The sequence below is a fragment of the Ochotona princeps genome, chromosome 25 (assembly GCF_030435755.1).
Source record: "Ochotona princeps isolate mOchPri1 chromosome 25, mOchPri1.hap1, whole genome shotgun sequence".
Taxonomy (NCBI): domain Eukaryota; kingdom Metazoa; phylum Chordata; class Mammalia; order Lagomorpha; family Ochotonidae; genus Ochotona; species Ochotona princeps.
Window position 1 is genome coordinate 965,745 of NC_080856.1, and position 23,313 is coordinate 989,057.

Genomic DNA, 23,313 nt, shown 5'->3' on the forward strand with positions numbered 1-23,313 from the left:
CAATAAAATAAAATATCCCTAATTTGGAGAAAGAATTGGAAAACAAAAGCCAGGAGAGGCACAAAACTCCCAACAGGCTTGATCAAAAGCAATCTTCACCGAGACACATGATAATCAAACTCTCTTCAATCGAACACAAGGAAAAGATTCTTAAATGTGCACATGAAAAAAATCACTTGACATATATAAGAATGGCAATCAGACTCACAGGAGACCCCTCACAGGAAACTCTACAGGCCAAAAGAAAATGGAGCAACATTCCAGATTGGCCCCCTGCACCCACATGGGACACTCAGAAGAACCTCTCGGCTCCAAGCTTTGGTCCAGCCCAGTCCCAGCCATCGTAATCATTTAGAGGAAGTCAACCAACAGATCAAAGATCTCTCTCCTTCTCCTACCCTCCCTACCTCTCCTCCCTCTCTATGCAACTCTTTCAAATAAATAAATGAATCTTTAAAAAGTCGAGAACCGGGCCTGGCCTGGCACTCAAGCTGCTAAAGTCCTCGCCTTGCACGCACCAGGATCCCATATGGGTGCCAGTTCTAATCCCAGCAGTCCTGCTTCCCATCTGGCTCCCTGCTTGTGGTCTGGGAAAGCAGTGGAGGACGGCCCAAAGCCTTGGGACCCTACACCCGCGTGGGAGACCAGAAAGAGGCTCCTGGCTTTGGATTGGCTCAGCTCTGGCCATTGCAGCTGCTTGGGGAATGAATCAGCAGATCTGTTTTTCCAATAAAAATAAATCTTAAGAAAAACAAAAAGTCAAGAACCACCTCCCATGTCATGACAGTGCAGAACCTATATGTGCATGTCCACCCCTTGGCCAAACATAAAAACATTCCTCACAAACCCACTCCCTCCTTTACACACTGAACATGTGAACTAGTCCACTTTCTGTTAGGTGAGTTTCTGTTACATGAGTTAGGTAATTTTTTAAAAGATGTATTTACTTAAAAATCAGCTCACAGAATTGGCAGGGAGAGACAGAGGGAGATACTCCATCCGCATCTTGAACTTGAAATGGTCCCAATGGCCAGAGATGACCTGGTCCAAAGCCAGAGCTTCTTCCGGGTCTCCCACGTGGGTGCAGGACCCAAGGTCTTGAGCCATACTCCGTTGTTTTCTCAGGGCATTAGCAAGGAGCTAAATCTGAAGTGGAGCGGCTGGGACTTGAACCAGTGAGCGTATGGGATGCTAGTGCAGCAGGCAGAGCATTAGCCTGTCCCTACTGCAAAAGCCACCATGAAGCAAGCCATTTAATAAAGGGGATTTGTCACAGCATGATCTAGGTGCCAGTCAGGGCTTTCCTAAGCTGCATCAAACCACAGCACAAGAACATGTATACCCTTGGTCGTTCTGTCTCCTTATTAAAGCCACCTGTCTGACATCATGCAGGTGCCACCCAAATCATTTCTGCAAGCCCCTTTCCCCCAAACACCTTGGTTGGGTACAATTCTTCCTAACTGATGCCTATGAATGAACAACTTGGAAGATCTGGGGAATTAAACTTTTACATGAGTTTAGGGGTGCAAACCATGACATGGTACCCAGGACCCGATAGCTCCTCAAGGACCAACAACAAAAAGAAGGGAAGTAGAAGGAAGTTAACAAGGTGGAAGTGAGAGGGAAGGAAAAGTAAGGCAGCAGGAAGAGAAAAAAGAGAAAAGAAACTCCTCCAAATTTGAAAATATTCTTACAAAGCAAAAATTCAAGCATGTTCATTATGACTACAGCACAATATTCAAGAATCTTAGTTTTCATAAACATTTCATTATATGTTTAAATAGTTTATAGGTTAGATTTTCTTCACTGTAAAAATCTGTATCAAGAATACATAATGGGCCTGGCGGCGTGGCCTAGTAGCTTAAGTCCTCGCCTTGAACGCCCCAGGATCCCATATGGGCGCCGGTTCTAATCCCGGCAGCTCCACTTCCCATCCAGCTCCCTGCTTGTACCCTGGGAAACCAGTCGAGGACGGCCAGTGCCTTGGGACCCTGCACCTGCGTGCGAGACCCGGAAAAGGTTCCTGGTTCCCAGCTTCAGATCGGCGCAGCACCGGTCGTTGCACTCACTTGGGGAGTGAATCGTTGGACGGAAGATCTTCCTCTCTCTCTCTCCTCCTCTCTGTATATCTGACTTTGTAATAAAAATAAATAAATATATAAATCTTTAAAAAAAAAAAAGAATACATAATGATGACAGAGAAACCAAACCAAATTCAAACTACATGACATACTCAAAGCCAAAATTTCAGCAAACAAGAACTCTTTCCACTGCTACAGTAATGCACGCACAGGCAAGGTGTGACTAGACACGGTGCATCTGTGAGACCAGGCGGGCGTCTCAGCACAAGAGCCTCTTCCTCCAACTGCATTGCTTCCAGTCTTTGTCAAGCTGAGGCCATGTCAGTTCCAGCAGATCAAGTCAAGGGTACAGACACAGAGGAGGAAAGAAGCAAGCACTGGGCAACCTCAGGAATCCCCAGGCCAAGACTCTAGGCATCTACTTGCAAAATCCCCCGAAACTGTCACCATGAAGAGCTTTTGAACTAACGAACATTAGCCAATATCACACCACCTCTCCAAGCCAACACCTACAAACAAAAGGTACAGCAACACTAACCAGAAAACAGGGTCTCACCTGCTTGATTTTATTTCGGGAGTTGGTGATACGCTCTGTGATGCTCTGGTATGTGCGAATGGCCGTCGTCAATTCCGTGTAGTGCTGTACAATCAGTTCATCCAGGTCACGGTCACATTTCTCATAGGCTTCTTCAAGACGACCCTTTTCATTTTCTCTGTCTTCAACATCATCACTGGTCGACAGGGTTCTGGTGAAGACAAAGACAAGCTGAGTCAAACCCAGAAGTGAAAGATGGGCGACATGCCAACACATCACTTTACCAAACAGAAAACGAAATGTTGCTAACACACCGTACAAAACCACCTCCAGCGTTAATCCCAACAGCCCATTAAGGTGGATGTGATGGTTGCTGCTTCAAGCAGCCATCCCCTTCTCGTGCTGCCTTTATATTCAAACTGATTTTAATCACAGAGCAGATGGTCATAACTTCACCACAGCATGGGAAACCATTTGAGTGACCTACAGTAATTTCTATCAACTCCTTTCCACTTACCAGGAACAAATCTGGTAAATAGGACCTGTGGAACTTCTAGGAATAGATTTCTTGCAAGAAGGTAACAGGTCAAAGTCCCTTCTCCCACCCCCTGGGTACTGGGTATTGTCATACACCACTCACACCAGCCAGAAGGGAAACACCACCATGAATGTCACCAGCCTCCAGCGCAGTCAGCCTGCAGCCGCCTGATCTCACCACTCCACATTAGAGCAGCAAACACATCCCTTTCTACTGGGGCTCTTCAACATGCAGCTAACCCTGTACTAGCTGATAAAACTGCTCATGCACTGCCAAGATCTCATTTGAATGACCTGAATCTGCTACAGGTCCCCGGCATCCTGGAAGTAAGGTCATACTAACTCTAAGCTCTGTGTCAACAGTGATAACCCAGGTCACATGCAACCAGAGTGCCTGTATGTGCTGTTCTTGCAACAGCACTAACAAGGCCGATGTGAATCAACAACAACCACACAACGAAACGCTTATTAAAATCTTTCAATAACTTGGCTTGATGCATGAGCCACAGGTCTTTGTTCCCTCTATTATCTTTCTGGGATAATTTTTTTTAATTTAGTATTATCATCAGCAACAAAGAAACCTTTCCTTCTTATCTGTTCGCTGAGGTAATTTAGAGTTTCATTAAATTCCCCCGATTTTTCAGCACACACCTTTCAGCCTAGTTCATTTATCTTTTTTAATTTAGGGAGGGGAATATTTTAGGCTCCCTTTGATGGATGTAATCAATTATAAGTCCATCATTAGAGCTGCTTTCAGAGTCAGGCTCTCAGCAGATCAGTCACAGATCCACTTGCAGGCAGAACGCCACGTGAGTCTTCAAGGGGCCAGAATCCACGAGCCTTGTCGGAGGTAAGACCACTTTTCCAGCCGAGAGATATTCAGGCAGGCAGTCCTTGACTTCAATGGAACCTCCAAATTCGGTTCAATAAATGTCTTAGGGAAGCCCCAAGACCAAACACAGCACAAAATGGGAGGGATGGATGTGCAGGCAGAAATGAAGACAAAGGCAAAAGTCAGACACAGCCAAGGACACCAACCAAAGCAGAAAGCTTTTCTCATGGCTCATCTGCCAACCAGCAATCCCAAGCCAGTTGATATGCAAGGTTAAAGGTGGAGACCCCCCCACAAGAGCTTCACTGTCAAAGTTCATCAGAGCACTGAGGGACTTGGTTTCAAAGACAGTGCTCACCAGGGTTGCTCGCAGTATTTTAGGACTGAGTAGTTTCACACGTCTTCCCTGTTGTGTCCATGATACATGACTCTGTTCTTTAAATCTGGAACCTTTGAGCTACGAATCTAAAGTGTGATTAGAAAATACCTCCAATTTATCAACCTTCCCAAAGGTAAGAGCTCCTAGAAGTTTAACTCCATCATTACTGATAACAGAAAACACACAGGGTTGAGAGCTGCAGGCAGCCGTCTGCCATCTCTAAGACTAGTCCTAATTTGCTCTCCACTAGCATTCGCGGGCAGAAGCACATCAAACATCTCACACTGTTTATCTTAACCAGCGAGAACGATGACTAAGGACAGTGCCCAGCCCATGGAGGAGTCCCTGGCATCGGATGTCACTGCGATACATGGCCGGATCCCAGGAATGACCTAGCAAGCAGGAAGGACTATTTACAAGGTGGACTGGGAAAGTAAATTCAGTCCACAGGAGATTTTTGTCCCTATTTTCATTTTTAGAGAAAATATTTATATAAGAAGCAGTGTGCCAAGTTTCCCCACATCTGAAAATCAACTTCCTTACGTAAAACAGAGATGACATTTTGCCTTTATTCAAATACTTGTATTATAGAACTTTTGAAGTATGAACATTTTTTAATTAGAAAAAAGGGAGGCAGCAAGAAAAATAGCTTCTACCATGTATAAGTTTACAAGCGCTCAGAAACCAACTATGTTGTACATTTCATAGAATGTACATTTAGATTTATTTATTTATATCGGAAGGCAGATTTACAAAGAGGAGACACAGAGAAAAAGATCTTCCATCCATTCCCCAAGTGGCCACAATGGTCAAAATGGAGCTGATCCAAAGCCAGGAGCCAAGAGCTTTTTCCGGGTCTCCCACGTGGGTGCAGGGTCCCAAGGTTTTGGGCCGTCCTCTACTGCCTTCCCAGGCCACAAGCAGGGAAGTGGAGCAGCTGGGACACAAACCAGCGAACATGTGGGATCCTGGTACACACAAGAAAAGGATTTAGCCACTAGGCCATCACACTGAGTTCCCCCCCACAACCCTTACAATGTACATTTAATCATCCTAACAGTCCCTGGGAGTGGGTCCTACATTTAATCCACCCCCCTCCACCTTTTTTTTTCATGGATCAAACAGCTCAGATTGAAAGAAGTTCAGTGTATTCGCCCACCTCACACAATAAGGTCAAGGCAGAGGACTGGGATATTTGTTGGTTCTAAGATGAGCTGCAGCCCGGCACAGTAGCCTAGTGGCTAACGTCCCTGCCTTGCATGTGCTGGGATCCCATATGGGTGCAGGTTATTATCCCAGTTGCTCTGCATCCCTCCCAGCTCCCTGCTTGTGGCCTCAAAGGGCAATAGAAGATGGACCAAAACCTTAGGACCCTGCACCCATGTGGGAGACCCAGAAGCAGTTCTTACCTCCTGGCTTTGGATCTGCCCAGCTTAGGCTGTTGCAGCCACTTGGGGAGTAAACTAATGCATCAAAGATCTTTGTTTTTCCATTTCTCTGTAAATCTGACTTTACAGTAAAAATAAGTATGTCTCTTTAAAAATTACGCCGACAAAAATACCATTTTTTGTTGTTGTTGTTGTTGCTTGCTACATCTGCCTGTAAGAGGGAAAGCAGAGGGCCCGGCAGCGTGGCCTAGCGGCTTAAGTCCTCGCCTTGAAAGCCCCGGGATCACATATGGGCGCCGGTTCTAATCCCGGCAGCTCCACTTGCCATCCAGCTCCCTGCTGGTGGCCTGGGAAACCAGTCGAGGACGGCCCAAACCTTTGGGACCCTGCACCCGCGTGGGAGACCTGGAAGAGGTTCCTGGTTTCCGGCATCGGATCGGCGCAGCACCGGCCGTTGCAGCTCACTTGGGGAGTGAATCATGGGACGGAAGATCTTCCTTTCTGTCTCTCCTCCTCTCTATATCCAGCTTTCTGATAATAATAAAATCTTTAAAAAAAAAAAAAAAAGAGGGAAAGCAGAAAGGAGAGTGTGAGACAGGGAGAGAGAGACCCACCAGCTGGTTCATCCCTCACATGCCAACACCTCAGGCCACTCGCCACCTGTAAGGGAGCCTGGGGAAGCAGCTGGCGCCTGCTTCACCCCACTGTCACAGTCCTTCCGGGCAGTGACCTAGCACATGAAAGCCCCGTCTCTCCCTCTTACTCTGACTTTTAAATATAAATAAATCTCTTTCAAAACAAAGAAACAACAAGAAAATAGTCCTGGTTCCACCATATTCACCATCCACACAACTGATCCAGCACCTAATGCTGTCCTCTAAATGAGCTCCAACAAGGCCTGGTATCCTACCAGCACTCACATACGCTGGTTGTTGCTGCTGGCTCTTGTTGTCATAGTAATTGAAGCAGTAGTGGCAGGCAGCTGCCTTTCTCCCTCTGGAGAAAAAGTTCAAGTCCCACTGTGCACAGATCATCCGGCTCTGGGCATGAGATGTGTGTCTGATTGCTACTTCGCTCTTCCTTCAGGCAGGAATTGTCAAGAGACTGAGACCTTATCCTACCAGTAACCTAACAGAAATTAGACTGCCAGTTTCGTGTGTGCTGAGAGCAAACACAACTCTGCTCAAAAATGAAATACTCTGGGACTGGTAGCTCTGCCAGCACCAGGAATACCCACACATTTGTAGCATTCCCCTTGCCGCCGGCTTCTGCACGCACCGAGCTGGACCGGGCCAAGTGGACGCACATGGACAAGAGGAGTAACCCGACAGGAAGCCCGAGCTTGGAAAACGGAATCTATGATTGCAAACTTGCCTGTCCTTTGGCTCTGGAGGGAAAAAACATTTACATGGCTGCTTGCTAAACAGGCAGCCTTACAGGATAGCCAAAAACAAAGGGTGTTCACAAAAAAACCAGCAATAAAAAACACTCAAGCAGACGATCTCCCAAATACCTAAGCCTGTTTGTGTTCCAGTTGTTCCACTTCCAGTCCAGCTCCCTGCTCTCAGCCTAGGAAAACAATGGAGGGTGGCCCAAGTCCCTGAGCCCCTGCCCTCACATGTGGACAACCCAGAGGAGGCACTTGGCCCGGGATCAGCTCAGCCCTGGTCACTTGTGGTCATTTGGGGAGAGAACTAGTGGATGGAGGATCTCCTACATGCCTTCTCTTTCTGTAATTCTGCCTTTCAAATAAAAAAATAAATAGGGCCCAGCAGGATAGCCTAGCGGCTAAAGTCCTCGCCTTGCATGCACCGGGATCCCATATGGGTGCTGGTTCTAATCCCAGCAGCCCCACTTCCTATCCAGCTCCCTGCTTGTGACCTGGGAAAGCAGTGGACGACGGCCCAAAGCCTTGGGACCCTGCAACCACGTGGGAGACCCGGAAGAGGCTCCTGGCTTCAGATTGACTCAGCCCCAGCTGTTGCGGCTGCTTGGGGAGTGAACCACACAGATCTTCCTCTCTGTACATCTGCCTTTCCAATAAAAACAAGTAAATCTTTAAAAAATAAATACATAAATCTTTTTTTAAAACATGTAGCTCAAAAAGAAACCAAGATTCCTCTGACAGAAGTGCTGACAAGCCAGTTCTCTCTCACTCTCGGCTTCTTTCCTCAGATGCAGTGCAGGTATTTCCGTGGCTCCTGGTGCCAGAACACTCCAAGCTGGAAAAGGCAGGAGGTGAAGTGCAAGAAGAGCCGAGACTGCTGCTTGCCTGTGACACACCAGACAGCACAGTGGCCCTTCTGCACAGTCTACGACCATCCCCAAAACAGTGTGTGAGCTACAACGAATCCCCACTTTCACACATCAAGAACCAGAGAGGCTCCAGCAGGTAACACGTAAGCATGCCCAGAGCTAGAATTAAAGCAAGGTGCCCCCCACTCCAAGCCATTGCCCGTCCTACAGTGCACAGTAAGAAAGCCCGCCTTTCCTGCCTCTGACCCGAGCTGCACAAGTGCACCTCAACCTACTGCTCAGACATAAAAGAACAGTGGACAAAGTGGGCACGCACGCAGAACAGAGCAGTACTTTTGGTACTTGAATTAGGCCAAGAAGGTATAAAAGCATAAATTCAAGACATCAACAAAGGACAAATGGTTTAAAGTTGCCACTTGGAGTGCAAATTATTGATGACTCATTTTCCCATACCTATCTCAAAATTATCATGTACAAGCTACTCATGAACGGACACAAAGAGTAGACTAGATTCCAGCAAGGCTGGCCACAAAGGCATCTCTGGATCATTAGGAATTTTTCACTAAGACAACACTGGTATTTACATGATGAATTACATCTCTAAGCATGACTGATTAAAACCTGGGAAGGAATTTGCTTACTTAATGGGCCGAAAGGATCACAAGCCAAGTTAAGCCACTGCGAACGGCACCTCGTCAGAACAAGCATGCTAAAGGATCCGGCGGATGCATGGCCATGAGCCCAAGAGAAACCCCACAAACAAGCACCAGGACTCAGGGCGGGTAACGAGACCCAACACAGAGTCTGTGCACCTCCTTGGCTTGAGAGCAGCCTCTGTGGTCCAGTGTGGCTGGTCCAGAATCAACAGGAACCATCACCGGCTCCAGCGGCACAGCAACTCCACTTCCATCTCAGTTTACTAGAGTAATAGAGCCCAGACAGGAGGAAGCATGTAAAGCCGATATTCTTTTAAAAAGACAAAAAGAAAGATCCAATGAAACCAAAAGCACACCTATGAACATAAGGTTAGTCCCAAAAAGGGAACCCTGCACTCAAGAGAAACAATCACTTCCAGTCAAAGACTGAACAAAGGGAGGCAAAAAGAAATGCAGAGCTAAAATGTACCAGGAGGAACCTCAGCGTCCCTACAAATACGTCAAACCAGCAAAGAACAGGGCACCCACAGAAACAGGAGAGTAACTTGACCTGGAACTGACTTCATTTCTTTGGGTCTGATGTTTTTTACATTGTGGTGCAGAGGAAACTGAACATTACCATACCAACTGCCAGGGAACGAATGTGCTTGATAAAATGTAAACCATGACTGAGAGACAGCCTCAAGTCTCAGCTCAACTATATCCCATCCCTTTCCAAAAGTCTGAGCTGGTATACAAAAACGTATATGGGGCCCGGCAGCGTGGCCTAGCGGCTAAAGTCCTCACCTTGAACGCGCCGAGATCCCATATGGGCGCCGGTTCTAATCCCGGCAGCTCCACTTCCCATCCACCTCCCTGCTTGTGGCCTGGGAAAGCAGTCAAGGACAGCCCAATGCATTGGGACCCTGCACCCGCGTGGGAGACCCAGAAGAGGTTCCTGGTTCCTGGCATCGGATCAGCGCGCACCGGCCGTTGCGGCTCACTTGGGGAGTGAATCATGGGATGGAAGATCTTCCTCTCTGTCTCTCCTCCTCTCTCTGTATATCTGACTTCGTAATAAAAACAAATAAATCTTTAAAAAACAAAAACAAAAACATAAATGAAATGAGCAAGCACAACCAGGAGATATAGAATAAAACAATGCCATATACCCATAAAGCCCAAGGGCTCAAGTTTATGGCCAAGCACAGTTTGTGAGATGGCCTGCCACTAAAGCCAAATGTCCAGACACCCAGGCACACAAGACTCCGATGCTTCCAAACAGGCAAACTTTAAACTCCAAAAGAAACCTTTCACTTAACACAACAGGGAAACATTATATAACTAAAAACAAAACCATAAATTTTACATACTCATTTCTTTTAAGTTCTTTCAACAATTTAACCTTAAAACTCAACTCGATGGCTGTGGCATAACAGAGAACTGCTGGAGTCCAGCTCCAGCTGAGTTCGGAACTCAAGAAGGGTGCATGGATGAGGCGCAAAGGGAGAGAGACGGACCACTAGGATTCCATGATCATCATGGACAATGCAATAAAGCTGTCCACTTTATTTATACAAAACCAGTCAAACCCTGGCTCAGACTTTTTATGTCATGGTCAAGTGGGTGTTTCTAAGGATAATTCTGCCATTTGTTTCACCTAAGGCAGGATGTTATCCATCCTGGCGCCTATCAATCAGTAACACATTCCTACTGCAATCCTCATTCTATAGCTAGTCTTGAATCAGCTAAGGGAGGAAATGTATCACAGAAGGCAGGACCTAAATATCAAAGAAAGAGGGAACCAATAGATTCCACTACACCTGGGGGCAGAACACCCTTGATTAGCATATGGTCAATGGGGGAGGGAAACCCTAAGATTAGATTCCCTCCACACCTGGGGGCAGCAATAAAAGGCCCTTTTGCTAAACCGGTATCAGCAACTTCCAAGCTCACATTGGTAGTAAACATTAACTCCACAGAGGCAGACAATGCCTAAATAAATTACAGAAATCTCAGCGCGATTGTCCAGTGTCCATGCAAAGAGAGGTGGAGCCGCATTCAGGTGGTTGTAGAGACATCCACCGGGGCCCTGCCAAACATCAGGAACTTCCTTGCGGCCCTGCCTACAATGGAACAATACTCTTCACACTTTCCTGTCTTCCACACCCATCACAAGGACCCCAGCAGAGAACATTTTCACCTGCAGTGCCAGCATCCACAACAGGCTGATCCATGTAGATCCAGCTCCTGTGAACAGTCCTGGACCAGCATTACAGATTGCCTGAGGGTTTGGGTCCCTGTACCCATGTGGGAAACCTAGAAGAAGCTCCTGGCTGGGCCAACTGTCCAATTCCTAGTTACCACAACTGAGCCAAGAAGTCCTCAGGCAACCCACCATCCATTACACAATGAACCGTGTCCATCACACATCCTTGCCAAACTCCTATGTTGAAGTGCTAACTCTCAATGTGAATTTACCTGGAGGCAGGAGGTGACAAAAGTGAGGCTAGGACCTTAATCCAGAAGGGCTGGGTGTCCGGACACACAGAGGGAAGGCCAGCTGAGCAGAGAGCACACTCAGCCATCCACACACAGAGGGGAAGGCCAGCTGAGCACAGAGCACAGTAGGCCATCCACGCACAGGGGGAAGGCCAGCGGAGGGCATGGCACACTCGGACATCGACACACAGGGAAAAGGCCAGGTGAGCTCACAGCACACTTGGCCATCCACACACAGGGGGAAGGCCAGCTGAGGGCACGGCACACTCGGCCATCCATACACATGGGGAAGGCCAGCTGAGAGCACACACAGCCATCCACGCACAGGAGGAAAGCCAGGTGAGGGCATAGCACGCTCGGCCATCTGCAAGACAAGGGGGTGAGTAACCTTGATGGCACCCTGAAGAGTTTTTAGACTTGTAGCCTACAAAGCTGTGGAAAAACACATTCTCAAATTTAAGTCACCCAGTCTTTGGCCTTGTGTTATGGAAGCCCAGAATGCACCACCCTTCAACACAGCTGATGCTACTCGAGTTGGTTAAACTCCCAAGGCAAATGTTATCAACATGGATTCTCAGCAAACCCACAAAAGCCAGCTGCCTAAGGCAACTACGAGTAACTGAAAGAATTAACCTGCTATAGGAAATATTTAACACCTAATATTTAATACCTAAATTTTAGTGGCATCTGCAGAATAGTTAGCATTAAGTTATGCTTTCTGTAGTTAATGGGCATAATTGCCTATTAAGGGCACTTCTCATTGATACCCGGTGACTTCTCCAGGAATAACAGATTAACAATTAATGGAATCCCTTCAAGCAAGTAAGAGAAACTAAATTACAAATAAGACTTTACCTATCCAAAAATCACTTATTTGGAAGACAGCTCTACCCAACACAATCTACAAGAAGAATCAAATTTTCAAGGATTCCCATTCTTCACCTTTTTTAAGTAATAAAAGAAATTGCTGATGTGAATGTTTAAGATTCACCGTACTCTTTTGAAAGGAAGAATCAGAGAAAGACAGCAAGAGAGAGATCATCCATTCACTGGTTCATTTCTCAAAAAGCCACAACAGCAGGACTGGAGCTGACAAAACCAGGAAATTGGCACTCCACCCGGGTATGCCACGTGGGGAGCAGCAGCCGCAGCTCAGGCTACCTTCCGCTGCCTTCCCAGGCGCATTAGCAGGCAGGTGGATGGGCAGTGGAGCAGCTGGACTTACAGCAGCACCTACAGCAGACTGAACTACTGCACAAGACACGCCCCCAGATGACTGAGATGCATTTCAGATGGGCCTCTAGACGGGAAACCAGAACTCACAGTCCTTAAAACTAAACCTCACGCTACCCTCATCAGCGCTATCTTCTTTCTCATTAGACAATTCTAATGAATGCTGTAATTATCTATTTGAGGCATGGGAAAACTCCTATCCATGAGCTTGTTCTCCAAATGCCCAGACTGAACAGGGCGGGCTTTTCCAGGGCTGAGCTGGGAGCTGGAGACTTTATGCAGGTTTCCCACGTGAGTGGCAGAAGCCCAAAGACTTACAGCAGCACCACTGCCTCCCAGGAAGCCAGGAAGGGGCCAGAGACAGGAGTCCAACTCAGGTGCTTCAGTGGTGGGTACAAATACCAGCCCCTATGCGAATTAGTCAACTGCATAACAAACACAATTGCCATATTGATCTTTCCAGAACATAAGACTGCTTTTGTTATTACCCCAACATGAAAGGGAAAAGTCTACAGCTGACATGATTCTTCAGAATGTGCACGCCATTGTCTCTCCCAAACTGCTCTGAAGCAGAAGACGGGCTGCATTAGCACATCTAGTTAGCCCTTCTTTCAAAGCAGTACTCAGATTCTTTTCCTTTAAAACGCAAAACAGCCAATCCCAGAACTGCTGCCTGGAACACAGACTTAGGATGGCAGCAGGGGAACCAAAGACAGTTCTCAGTGCAAGAGGAAAAGAGACAGCCAGCAACAGGAGCACTCAACAAGTGCAGGAGTGAGTCCTCCGAGTCTGATATCCCAGCATGAGCCCTCCAAGTCTGATACCCCAGGACGAGCCCTCCGAGTCTGATACCCCAGCACGAGCCCTCCGAGTCTGATACCCCAGCACGAGCCCTCCGAGTCTGATACCCCAGCACGAGCCCTCCGAGTCTGATACCCCAGCACGAGCCCTCCGAGTCTGATACCCCAGCACGAGCCCTCCGAGTCTGATACCCCAGCACGAGCCCTCCGAGTCTGATACCCCAGCACGAGCCCTCCGAGTCTGATACCCCAGCACGAGCCCTCCGAGTCTGATACCCCAGCACGAGCCCTCCGAGTCTGATACCCCAGCACGAGCCCTCCGAGTCTGATACCCCAGCACGAGCCCTCCGAGTCTGATACCCCAGCACGAGCCCTCCGAGTCTGATACCCCAGCACGAGCCCTCCGAGTCTGATACCCCAGCACGAGCCCTCCGAGTCTGATACCCCAGGATGAGTCCTCCGAGTCTGATACCCCCCGATGAGTCCTCCGAGACTGATACCCCAGCAGAGCACCCTGGATATGCTCACCAGTCTCAGACACCCTGGAGATGTGTATCACCATACAGCCATACAGCCATACTCAATTTGCTTTACAGACTCCATTACACATTTGAATTGGGTATTTCTTAATTATGTCTGATCAGAGTCCACAAAATCTAAGCTATTCCCATCTCTGACAGCCGTTCATAGACAGCCACACTACAAGGTTTTCAGATGCATAAAAACAGCACACCTTACCAGAGCAGAGATCCATCTAACAGCAAGTGACAGTCAACAATTTCTGCTTTCAAGTCAGTCGGTAACTCACTAGTGTCTTGTCTCAGACAGAGCTTAGGAGCAACCACTATGCCCAGCACACACAGCTTTTTAATATTTCAATTAACTCGGTTCTGAAGAGCACTTTTAGGGACCAAAAACTATAAATCTTTTTACCAACAAAGTTTATTACCTAAAGTTAAGTAAAACCAGCCCTACTCAGGCATAAAACAGTCTGACAGTCAACTTAAAACCTACTCTCACTCCGCCTAACCGAACCCTTTCTCCTCCTTCTTCTGTCTTAAGCCCTACAATCTCCTCCTAAAGCAATGTCCACCCTGATCTTACTTCCTAGTAAGTGCTTCAAAAATAAAACTGTACAAGTTAACAGGTGTTATGTGATGTGGTCAGATGCATTCTGGAAATCCGAAGTAGCTTTCTCAACTGCAGACACACAGGAGGTTTTAATGCATTAATACACACAGTGTCGGGGGCCGGGAGGGTGACGGGACATAAGTAGTGCATAGCCTGTCATTTATTGACTTTCTAAGTTTTGTGTTTCTCACCTATTCCCATCAGTCTGGACAGAAACAGGCTCACTAAATCTTGCCTCTCCTGAACTGACTTCAGCCCATCTCCAGCTCCAAACCAGTCAGCAGCAAGGGCATACCAATGCTAACCACAAAGGACCCCTTGCTAGTGCTGTGTCAGGGACTTCTCCAACCTGCACACAGGCCTGCATTCTGGAGTGGACACTGCCATTTCGAGTGTGTGATGTGCAAAGGAACAACTATGCCTGCACAAAACACCAAGCCACATGCAAATCCAAATGTCCTGTGCTCACGAGCAGCAGCCAGAACTCAAGAGTTGGTGCAGAGTCAAGCAAGGCGTGCCCACTCACCACGCCTCACTCAACCCCTAAATCTAAATGTCCAGCTCTCCCACTGAGGGACCAATCAGCAGAACCTCTCAGTGTCCAAGTATAAGCCCCCATAAAACCCTGTCTGGCATGCATGGTGGCCTGTTGCCAGCTACTATCTGCAAGTCAGAATAACACCAACACTTACATGTATACACACACACACTGTTACAGGTTTGCAATCACATAGGAGAACTAAGAGTTGTCAAATAAGTCCAGCTTCAACAACTGTCAACTTTCATACATTTCATCTAAACACTCCTCCAAGACTTTAACATTCCTCCCCAAATAGCTGGAAGAAAATCCCACATTCATCATTTACTGATATACATATATCAGGCAATAAATATCAGTAAATATTCATTTATATACACACACTCAAATAGTTTTTGAAACAGTTCACACAAAAGGGGGTGGAGTGAGGAAGACAGCGAAGGTACGGTAGGAGGGACAATTATGCTCTGGAAACGCACAAAATCTGTTCCCTTTATTTAAAAAAAGTTCATGAAAATGGATTTTAAAACCTTTTTGCATAAAAATAAACGTATCTTTTGCTTTAATTTTCCATGAAATTTTTGAAGTACCTACCTACTCCGAGTTTCCACGTGCTCAACCCCAGGACACAGAGAGCTGGATTCTATAAGGAAAGAGGCTGTACAGCTCATCTCACGCCTTAAAAGCAGCTAACAAAAATGTGAGAAGAGGCAGAGTATAAGTCTACAGAAAGCAGAGTTCATGCAAACATTCAAACACAAACACAAACAAGAAACCAACTAATAGACTCTAAATACCAGGCTGCCCTAAGGAAATCCAGTAGCAACCACATTATACCTCCAGCTAACAACTCAACACTGCCACAGGGATGAAATGAAATAGATCAGTACTCTGTTAAAAATAAGCAAACATAAACATGCACAATTATTTCAGGGCACTTTTAAGAGTTCTAGAGGAAAAGGTCCTTAAAAGTAATGTACAAGATAAAGGCTTATCACTGCTTAATAACCTGTAAAATAAGATCATCAGCATCCAGCCATCTTGTCTACTTCCAGGCCTTTTGAGAGGCAGAGCGACACACAGATAGGTGCAGATCTTCCACCTGATGCCTGTAACAGCTAGGACTGCACCAGGCCAGAGGAGCCTGGAACTCAATCCCCATCTCCCAGCTGGATGACAGTGACCGCGTGCTTGAACCATCAGCTGCTAGCTTCCAGAAAGCCAGCCAGAGAGGACAGCACCAGGACTCCAACCAGGCACCACCAACTGTAGCAATCCTAACCGGCAACACAACCGCTGTGCCAAACATCCACTTCTATGCCATAACTTTGAAACACAGCACATCCAATTTCCTCTCCAATCATACACAACTCCAAATAGTACCACTGGCAATTTTTATTTAAGATAAATTATTGATAGGCTTTTACCTGGGATCTAGAATGAATGTCAAGGATCAAGACAGCAACTATTCAACAAAACAGGTTTCATCAGGCAGTAATGCAGTTATGATATGGCCTGGGCAGGGAGCCAGTGAACTGGAGCAAAGACATTTCCCACGGTCTCCATACCACAGCCTGGCACTGCCAAGAAAAGTCCGCACCTTTCCATGCCAATACAGCACAGCCACTTTAGTGCATCTGGGCCTCCTCCATGATGAACACATGCACGTTGATCTCCACGTGGAGATGCAGTAAAACCTCCCAGAGCTCATCACTAACACTGAATCCCACCCAACTCCCCACTGGAATATGTGATGAGGACACCACCCTTACCCAATCAAGGGGGCGGCCAAACCGGAGTGTGTACAACTCTCCCCAGGGAACTGCTCTCATTAACTTCCAAATGTAAGCAATAAACCTGCTCCCATTCCTACTGGTTACCTGCATCTCTGCTTTGAACTCATTTCCTAGGAGCTTGAAACAAATTCAGCTGGGGAACCCCAGTTCCCACAAGTTAGTCTGCAAAGCAATTGCTGTAATCAAGCCAGCCAATACAGGAGAGCGCCACATAATGATTAAAATTGAAAAGTCCCATGCAGCTCCCTGCTTGTGGCCTGGGAGAGCAATGCAGGACAGCCCACTAGAGAGCAGCGTGGGAGACCAAGAAGAAGCTTCTGGCTTTGGACCGACTCAGCTCTGGCCATTGTGGCCACCTGGAATCTAACAGTAGTCACCTCTGAAGACAAAACAAGTGATTTTTTAAAAATTTTGTGTTTTCATTTCTCCATCTAAAAAATACTTAACTACAAAAGCAATATAAAGGTCGGTGTTATAAGAAGTTAACTGTGCTAAAATTACAACTATTAAAATTTCGTATACACATGGACAGGAACTATAAAAAATTTTATTAAATAAAAACAGATAACAGTTTGGGAAATGAAATTGTTAGGTGATATTCTAACTAAACATTTTTAAAAATTGTGCAACATAATTTTTATAAAAGAAAGCAAGGTTACATACTCACTTAAGCCTAGCTTCTTTAGGCGAATCTTAAGTTATCAAATAACTCTTTGAACTCAGTGGTACAAATGTTGCTGGTTACAACAGCAGCCTACCCAATGGACTACACTCCGGCTAAGCTGACCAAGGACACTTCTGGTGTAAAGTTCACAATATCTTAGTTGCTATCTGGCAAATGGATTAAAATCAAGTTTCTCAAAGAACCTACAGACCCCTGGGAATAAGAAAATGAACTTCTGAATGCCCTTTCATGGCCAACTGTGCTGGGCACTTTTCCTACCTCGCTGAACACTCCCCAGAACCACTACAGGTCTACTAGTATGCCAGGTGTAACAGACACAGGGTGTTTATGAGTAACTGGTGTCCAAGGCCACACGGGTAACACGTAGGTTTCTACTTAATTACACCACACACAGACGGTGCCTCCCACCAAACGTATGGGCCTGTCTGCAAGCAACGGCTTGGGAAAAAAACTCACCGTATTACCCCACACTGCAACTATGAGCTTCGAAGCCTTCGAGGAATTCCAAGGCTGACAGCCACAAATGTGATCAGACACAAAAAGAGGAGTTCTTAAGATAGTAACAGCAGACACTGAACCAGAAGAAAAATAGGGATTCCTTTGTCTTTCCACAGACACTGTCAGGTATCTCGGAACTTGTTCCAAGTGGTGACTTTCAAACAATACCGCAGTGAGTGCCAAGACTCCCCAGGGGACAGAGCCAGTCAGGAACCTAAAAAACCACCGAGAGAGGAGCTGGCGTGGGAAACATAAGCACCTCACACAGCTCCCAGGACGCGACTGGGAACCAATTGGCCACAGGTGCACCGGAAGTGCAAAGCACTGAGTCTGCTCCCCTAAGCGCACTTCCCTTTGAACTACACACAGCATGGGCCAAAATACTGCCTTAGGAGGCAGGACATGGAACAGGTGTCTACAAGAACGGATTTTCTACGTTTTTTTTTTTTTCAAGAAACCCCAACTCCTGAGAGGACATAAAAATCAAGGGGAATGGGGACCTTCGACTGTCTTCCAATCTCCTTGACTCCTGTGACCGGGCCTGCTCCAAGGGTTCACTGGGTTCTCCAGAAACCACAACCAAAGCCTGGCTTCCCAATCAAACAGGCTATCATGCTCCAACTGGGAAAGACAACACTTAACTGGAAAACAAATCACCTAACAGGAAGTGGTAGACACATTTCCCAATTAAAAATCTGAGGGGGACTCACAAAAACACAGTGACATCTGCCAAACACTCCCTCACCGATTTCGCAGGTGACAGGGTGCCTCCCCCATACCAAACAGAAGAGTGGAGGTCAGCGAAACGCAAGGTATCTGTGCGTGCCTGTCAGCAGGTCGTCTGGACCATTTACCAACTGGCACCATCTAAAAGGGCCCGTGGCATCACTTCAAACCGGCAGCGAGCAGCAGCCGCTGAGAGCCCCAAGCAGACCTGTGTCCTGGCTGCCGCCCAGCGTGCAGGCTGGAGGACACTGTCAAGCCCCGGAGACTACCTCTCTAAATACCTGCCGTCCCGAGACAGTCTCATTTGGCATTTTGTAAATGAATGAGGAAGTTGATTCCTGACACTTAAACAACTTAAGAAATCCATCTGCCAACTACAATACTTAATTTTTTTAAGATTTACCATTTATTTATTTATTTCACTTACAGTTACAGAGGAGGCAGGGAGGGCAGGCAGAGCTCTTCCATCTGCAGGTTCACTCCCCAGATGGTCTCAATGGCCAAAACTGGGTCAGACCAAAGCCAGGAGTCAGGAGCTTCTTCCAGTTCTCCCACATGGGTGCAAGGGCCCAAGACCACGGGCAATCCAGTGGTGCCCTCCCAGGCCACCAGCAGAGGGCTAGATCGGAAGTACTGCAGCGGGCACTTGAACCTGCACCCAGATGTGATGCCAGTGTTGCAACTAGCAGCTTTACCTGCCAATTCACAATGCTACCTGGAATTTTCTTAATCCAGTCATCAATGTGACTGTAACAATAAACTGTTCCAACTATTAGGCACAATATTTTAAAAAACAATATAAAACATTAAGAAAATACAAGAGGGTGACAGAAAGTGCAATTGAAACACAGATTTATTTTGGTGCAAAAAATATGGAAACTCAGGCATATGTAAGATTTTCAAAAAGGTCAGAGGTGGGCCTGGCGTGACAGCCTATTGACTAACATCCTTGCCTTGAACGCCCCAGGATTCCATATACGCATCAGTTCCTGTCCTGGCGGCCCCACTTCCCATCCAGCTCCCTGCTTTTGGCCCGAGACAGCAATTCAGGATGGCCCAAAGCCTTGGGACCCTGCACCCAAATTGGAGACCCAGAAACTCCTGGCTTCAGATTGGCTCAGCTCCAGCCGTTGCAATCACTTGGGGAGTGAACCAGTGGATGGAAGATCTTTCCTCTCTGTAAGTCTGACTTTCCAACAAAAATGAATAAATCTTTCAAAAATAAAAAAATTTTAAAAAGATCATAGGTTATTATTTTTTATAGTATGAAAAAAACTATGCATGGATTACAAAAGGTTTTTTTTTCCACCAATATAAACTTAGTTTTTGCTTCCATTTTTCCATAGACTTTAATTTTATTTATTTATTTATTACTTTTTTGAAAGAGAGAGGATCTTCCTTCTGCTGCTTCACTCCCTCAATGCCTGCAACAGACAGAACTGGGCCAGGCTGAAGTCAGGAGCCAGGAGCCCATCTGGTACCCAGGTACCCGAGTCTCCACGCACTGCTTCCAGGGTGAGGGCAGCACGAAGGACGGACTAGCACCAGGCACTCTGATGTGGGCCGCTGTGCCAAACTCCTGCTGTTCCGAAAGCTTCATGAAGTGCCCCATGCACACACAGCACAGAAATGACCTTTACCGACCTTTACCAGTGCAAGCAAGACAACTGATAGAGAATTTCCACATTTATTATTCAATAAAAAAAAGATGATTAATGATAGAAGATAAATTAAGGGGCCAATGCTGAGGTGCTGTCGCTTAAGCTATAGACTGCGATCCTGGCAACCCATAGCGAGTGCCAGTTCCCTGATAACGTCCTGGGAGGGCAGAAGATGGCCCAAGGACTTCAAGTCTTTACCACACTCCATGGCAAACTCCCGGCTTGTGCCCATCTAGGCAGCCAGCAGATGGAGATGACTAACTCTCTCTGCCTCCCAAATAATTACAAAATAAAGCTAAACTGACAACTCTTTCCAAAAGACGGATTTTGTGACAAGATGACAGGTCCATGGAAACATGAAACAAAACTGACTTGTATCACATCTTCTGAAAGAGTTAGTTCATCAGGCGCCTAAAGTGTGTTTTCTAGTTTGTGGTTTCTTGCCAAACAACCCAAAAAGTTACAATGTTTTAGAGATTTTGAAAAGCAAGGGTCAGACAAGGAAAAGGAAAGTGAAGCGCCCATGCTGAATTAAGGAAAGTGAATACAATGTTGCAAGAATGGAAACACAAAGGCAACAAAGTGAACAACTACACACGGCTGCAATTCAGAGGGACAGCAGGGTTTAACAAGAAATGGACATTCCCCATTCTGTCTCCCCAACTCGTTCCCAACCCCAAACAGCTGAGCTGGCGAGTACCACCACCTTTCCCTCATCCACCGGCGCCTGTACGAAATTCAAACCTCCAGGTGTGTTCAAAAGCCTACCAGCAAGAGCGGGGATAGCAAATCTGCAACTCCTCTCCCCAAATCTACTTGTGACTCAAAGAAAATGTTGAACTACGAAACCAACCCCCCAGCATCAACACCGAGCATTTGGGTCTTGTAACCATGAACCAACCCTTACTGAACCTGGCCAAGAAGCTAGGTCTGAGCACTCTTACATCAGGCTGAAAACAAGCATAATAAACATTAGTCTCAAGTGGTGTGCGGGTCAAGGCTGAGGAAGCAGGAGCAGCAGAACACAGCTGAAGTTACCACCACCAGGGTCACGTCGTGGTGACAAACAGAAGGAACAAAGACCAGCTTGAGACAGGCGGCCAACCAGCCATGCTGCACACCACCAGGAAAGAGCTTCCCCAGAACAGAGGGCTGGCCAAGCAAGGCAACACGGACTCCTCAATGGCGCCAGTAGGAGAGCTCTGGGTTGCTTTTCACACCGTCTTGGAATATAGGGGATGTGGAGCAAACCGAAGAAAACTGATACACAGCATAAAGGTAACGCTATACCACAAAGACGTCCCATACAGACGCAGGACGCCATGGCGGCACCTGCACACGGCTGCTCCGTGGCTCTGGACGGAACTACTCCACAACGTCCCTCACATTTCATTCCCCTCTCCCCTAGTTTCACCTGCTATTCGCCACACATTTCACTTCCCAAGACTACACTTTTCCTCAAGGTTACCTCATGTCCAACTCAAGTGGATGGTGCCGCGTGCATTATAACCCCCCGGGGGTTATCTGGAATCCACAAAGCTCTTTGTTGCTCTGTGACCATGACATCCAGGACACCACCTGTGTAGTGTTACTGCACCAGCCTGGGCCTGTACACCAACAGACTTCCCTCCGTAGGACATCACTCAGACCGCAAGTTCGGCCACACAGAAGTCTCCCCTTAGTCCTGGGAGCTAATAATGATTTTACGGGGCATGTCTAATCCACTGTCGCCTCAGTCAGACCCATGCGATGGGTCAGTATGAGTCCATGAGTGGAAAGCGGCTTCGAGAACCTGATGGCTTCACGTATTCCCAGTGATTGGTTCCAAGTAAGCACTGGCTTTACAAACAAGAAAAAGAGAAGTATTCGGGAGCCCTCAAGAATTCAGAAAGTTTTAGCAGACGTGGGAGACCCAGGTGGGAGGGGTGTTTGCCTTAATAAGCAACACCTGCAATGGAATTAAAGCGCCAACAGCATTGGTTTTTAAATGTGTGTCATAATACATTTCTCTCATTTTTTAAGGTTCACCACTCAACGTGCACCCACTGCCCCGGGCTTGGGGCTGGAGACGGCAAGGAGGACAACTCGAAAGTGTCGGCGGGAAAGGGCCAGGCAAAGCCACAGCCCGGCGCGTGCCTTCCACCGCACAGGCCCCCACAGCGGACAGTCGGGCCCGGGCCGCCTGCCACCGGCTGCAGAGCCCCCGACCCGGCGCTCCAGGAGCCCGGGCGCCTCCCCGGTGCCAGAGGTGGGCCGGCGGCGGAGGACACGTGTTCCTCACCGGCCTCCCCTCCCGCCCGGAACCCTCACACCGCGAGGCGGGGCGCCTCCCTGGGCCCCAGGCCGCGAGGGCAAGGCGGGCCGAGCCGGCCTGGGAGGAGTCCTGAGGGAGGCTCGCGGGGCGGGACCCGGCCGGGCCTTCTCCCCTCCCAGGCGGGCAGCGGGCGGCTGCCGCGGCCCCCGAGCCCTGGCCCTGCCTCCGGCCTGCCTCCGGCCTGCCTCACCTGATCACCGAGATGAGCAGCCCCGACGGGTCTTTGCTCTTGCTGACAGTGCTCCTGTACTTGCCGGCAGCCGCCTCCGCCGCCATCTTGGTACGGGGCGACCCACAGGGCTCCACGGAGCTCGGGAACGCCACGCTTACATTTGACCCCGCCGGAGTCTCCACCAATAGAAGAGGAGAGGTGCAGACACGGAAGTGGAGACGCCACCAATGAAGCAGCAGAATTGCAGAGCACGGAAATGAGGAATCCAATCACAGCATGGAGGAGGCGGGCCCGAGGCACGAGCTTCGAGGCCGAGCCGCTCGCCGCTCGTGTGCGCTGTGCGCACTCGAGAATCGTAGTTTTGCTCCCAGACCCTGAGTGGGCGGGCCTTGGGCGTGTTTTCCGTTCTTATTTTCAGAGTAGTAGCAGGCTTACCAGTTAGTCTGATAATGCCAGATGTGCATATGGGTGTGTATTTAAACGGAGAGTATTTTCTGCTCGATGTAGAACATGACCTTAACAGAGAAGTCATTTGAAAATCCAATTAACAAAATGAATAAACTCTGCAGGGCTTTTGAGTCTTTGAAAGTGTTTTTACCTGTTGCATGTAATTC

General features: G+C 47.6%; 1 protein-coding gene across 1 annotated transcript in view; it reads right to left on the reverse strand.

The window, feature by feature from the left end:
- EXOC4 (exocyst complex component 4) overlaps positions 1-22,818 on the reverse strand; it is a 599,303-nt gene extending 576,485 nt beyond the window's left edge. The window contains exons 1-2 of the mRNA XM_004598184.4: positions 22,718-22,818; positions 2,638-2,827 (exon numbers count right to left, since the gene is read on the reverse strand). Of these exons, the coding sequence (XP_004598241.2) occupies positions 2,638-2,827; positions 22,718-22,803 (276 nt within the window). The 5' untranslated portion in view covers positions 22,804-22,818. The remainder of the gene's footprint in view (positions 1-2,637; positions 2,828-22,717) is intronic.
- Positions 22,819-23,313: the final 495 nt, after the last annotated feature.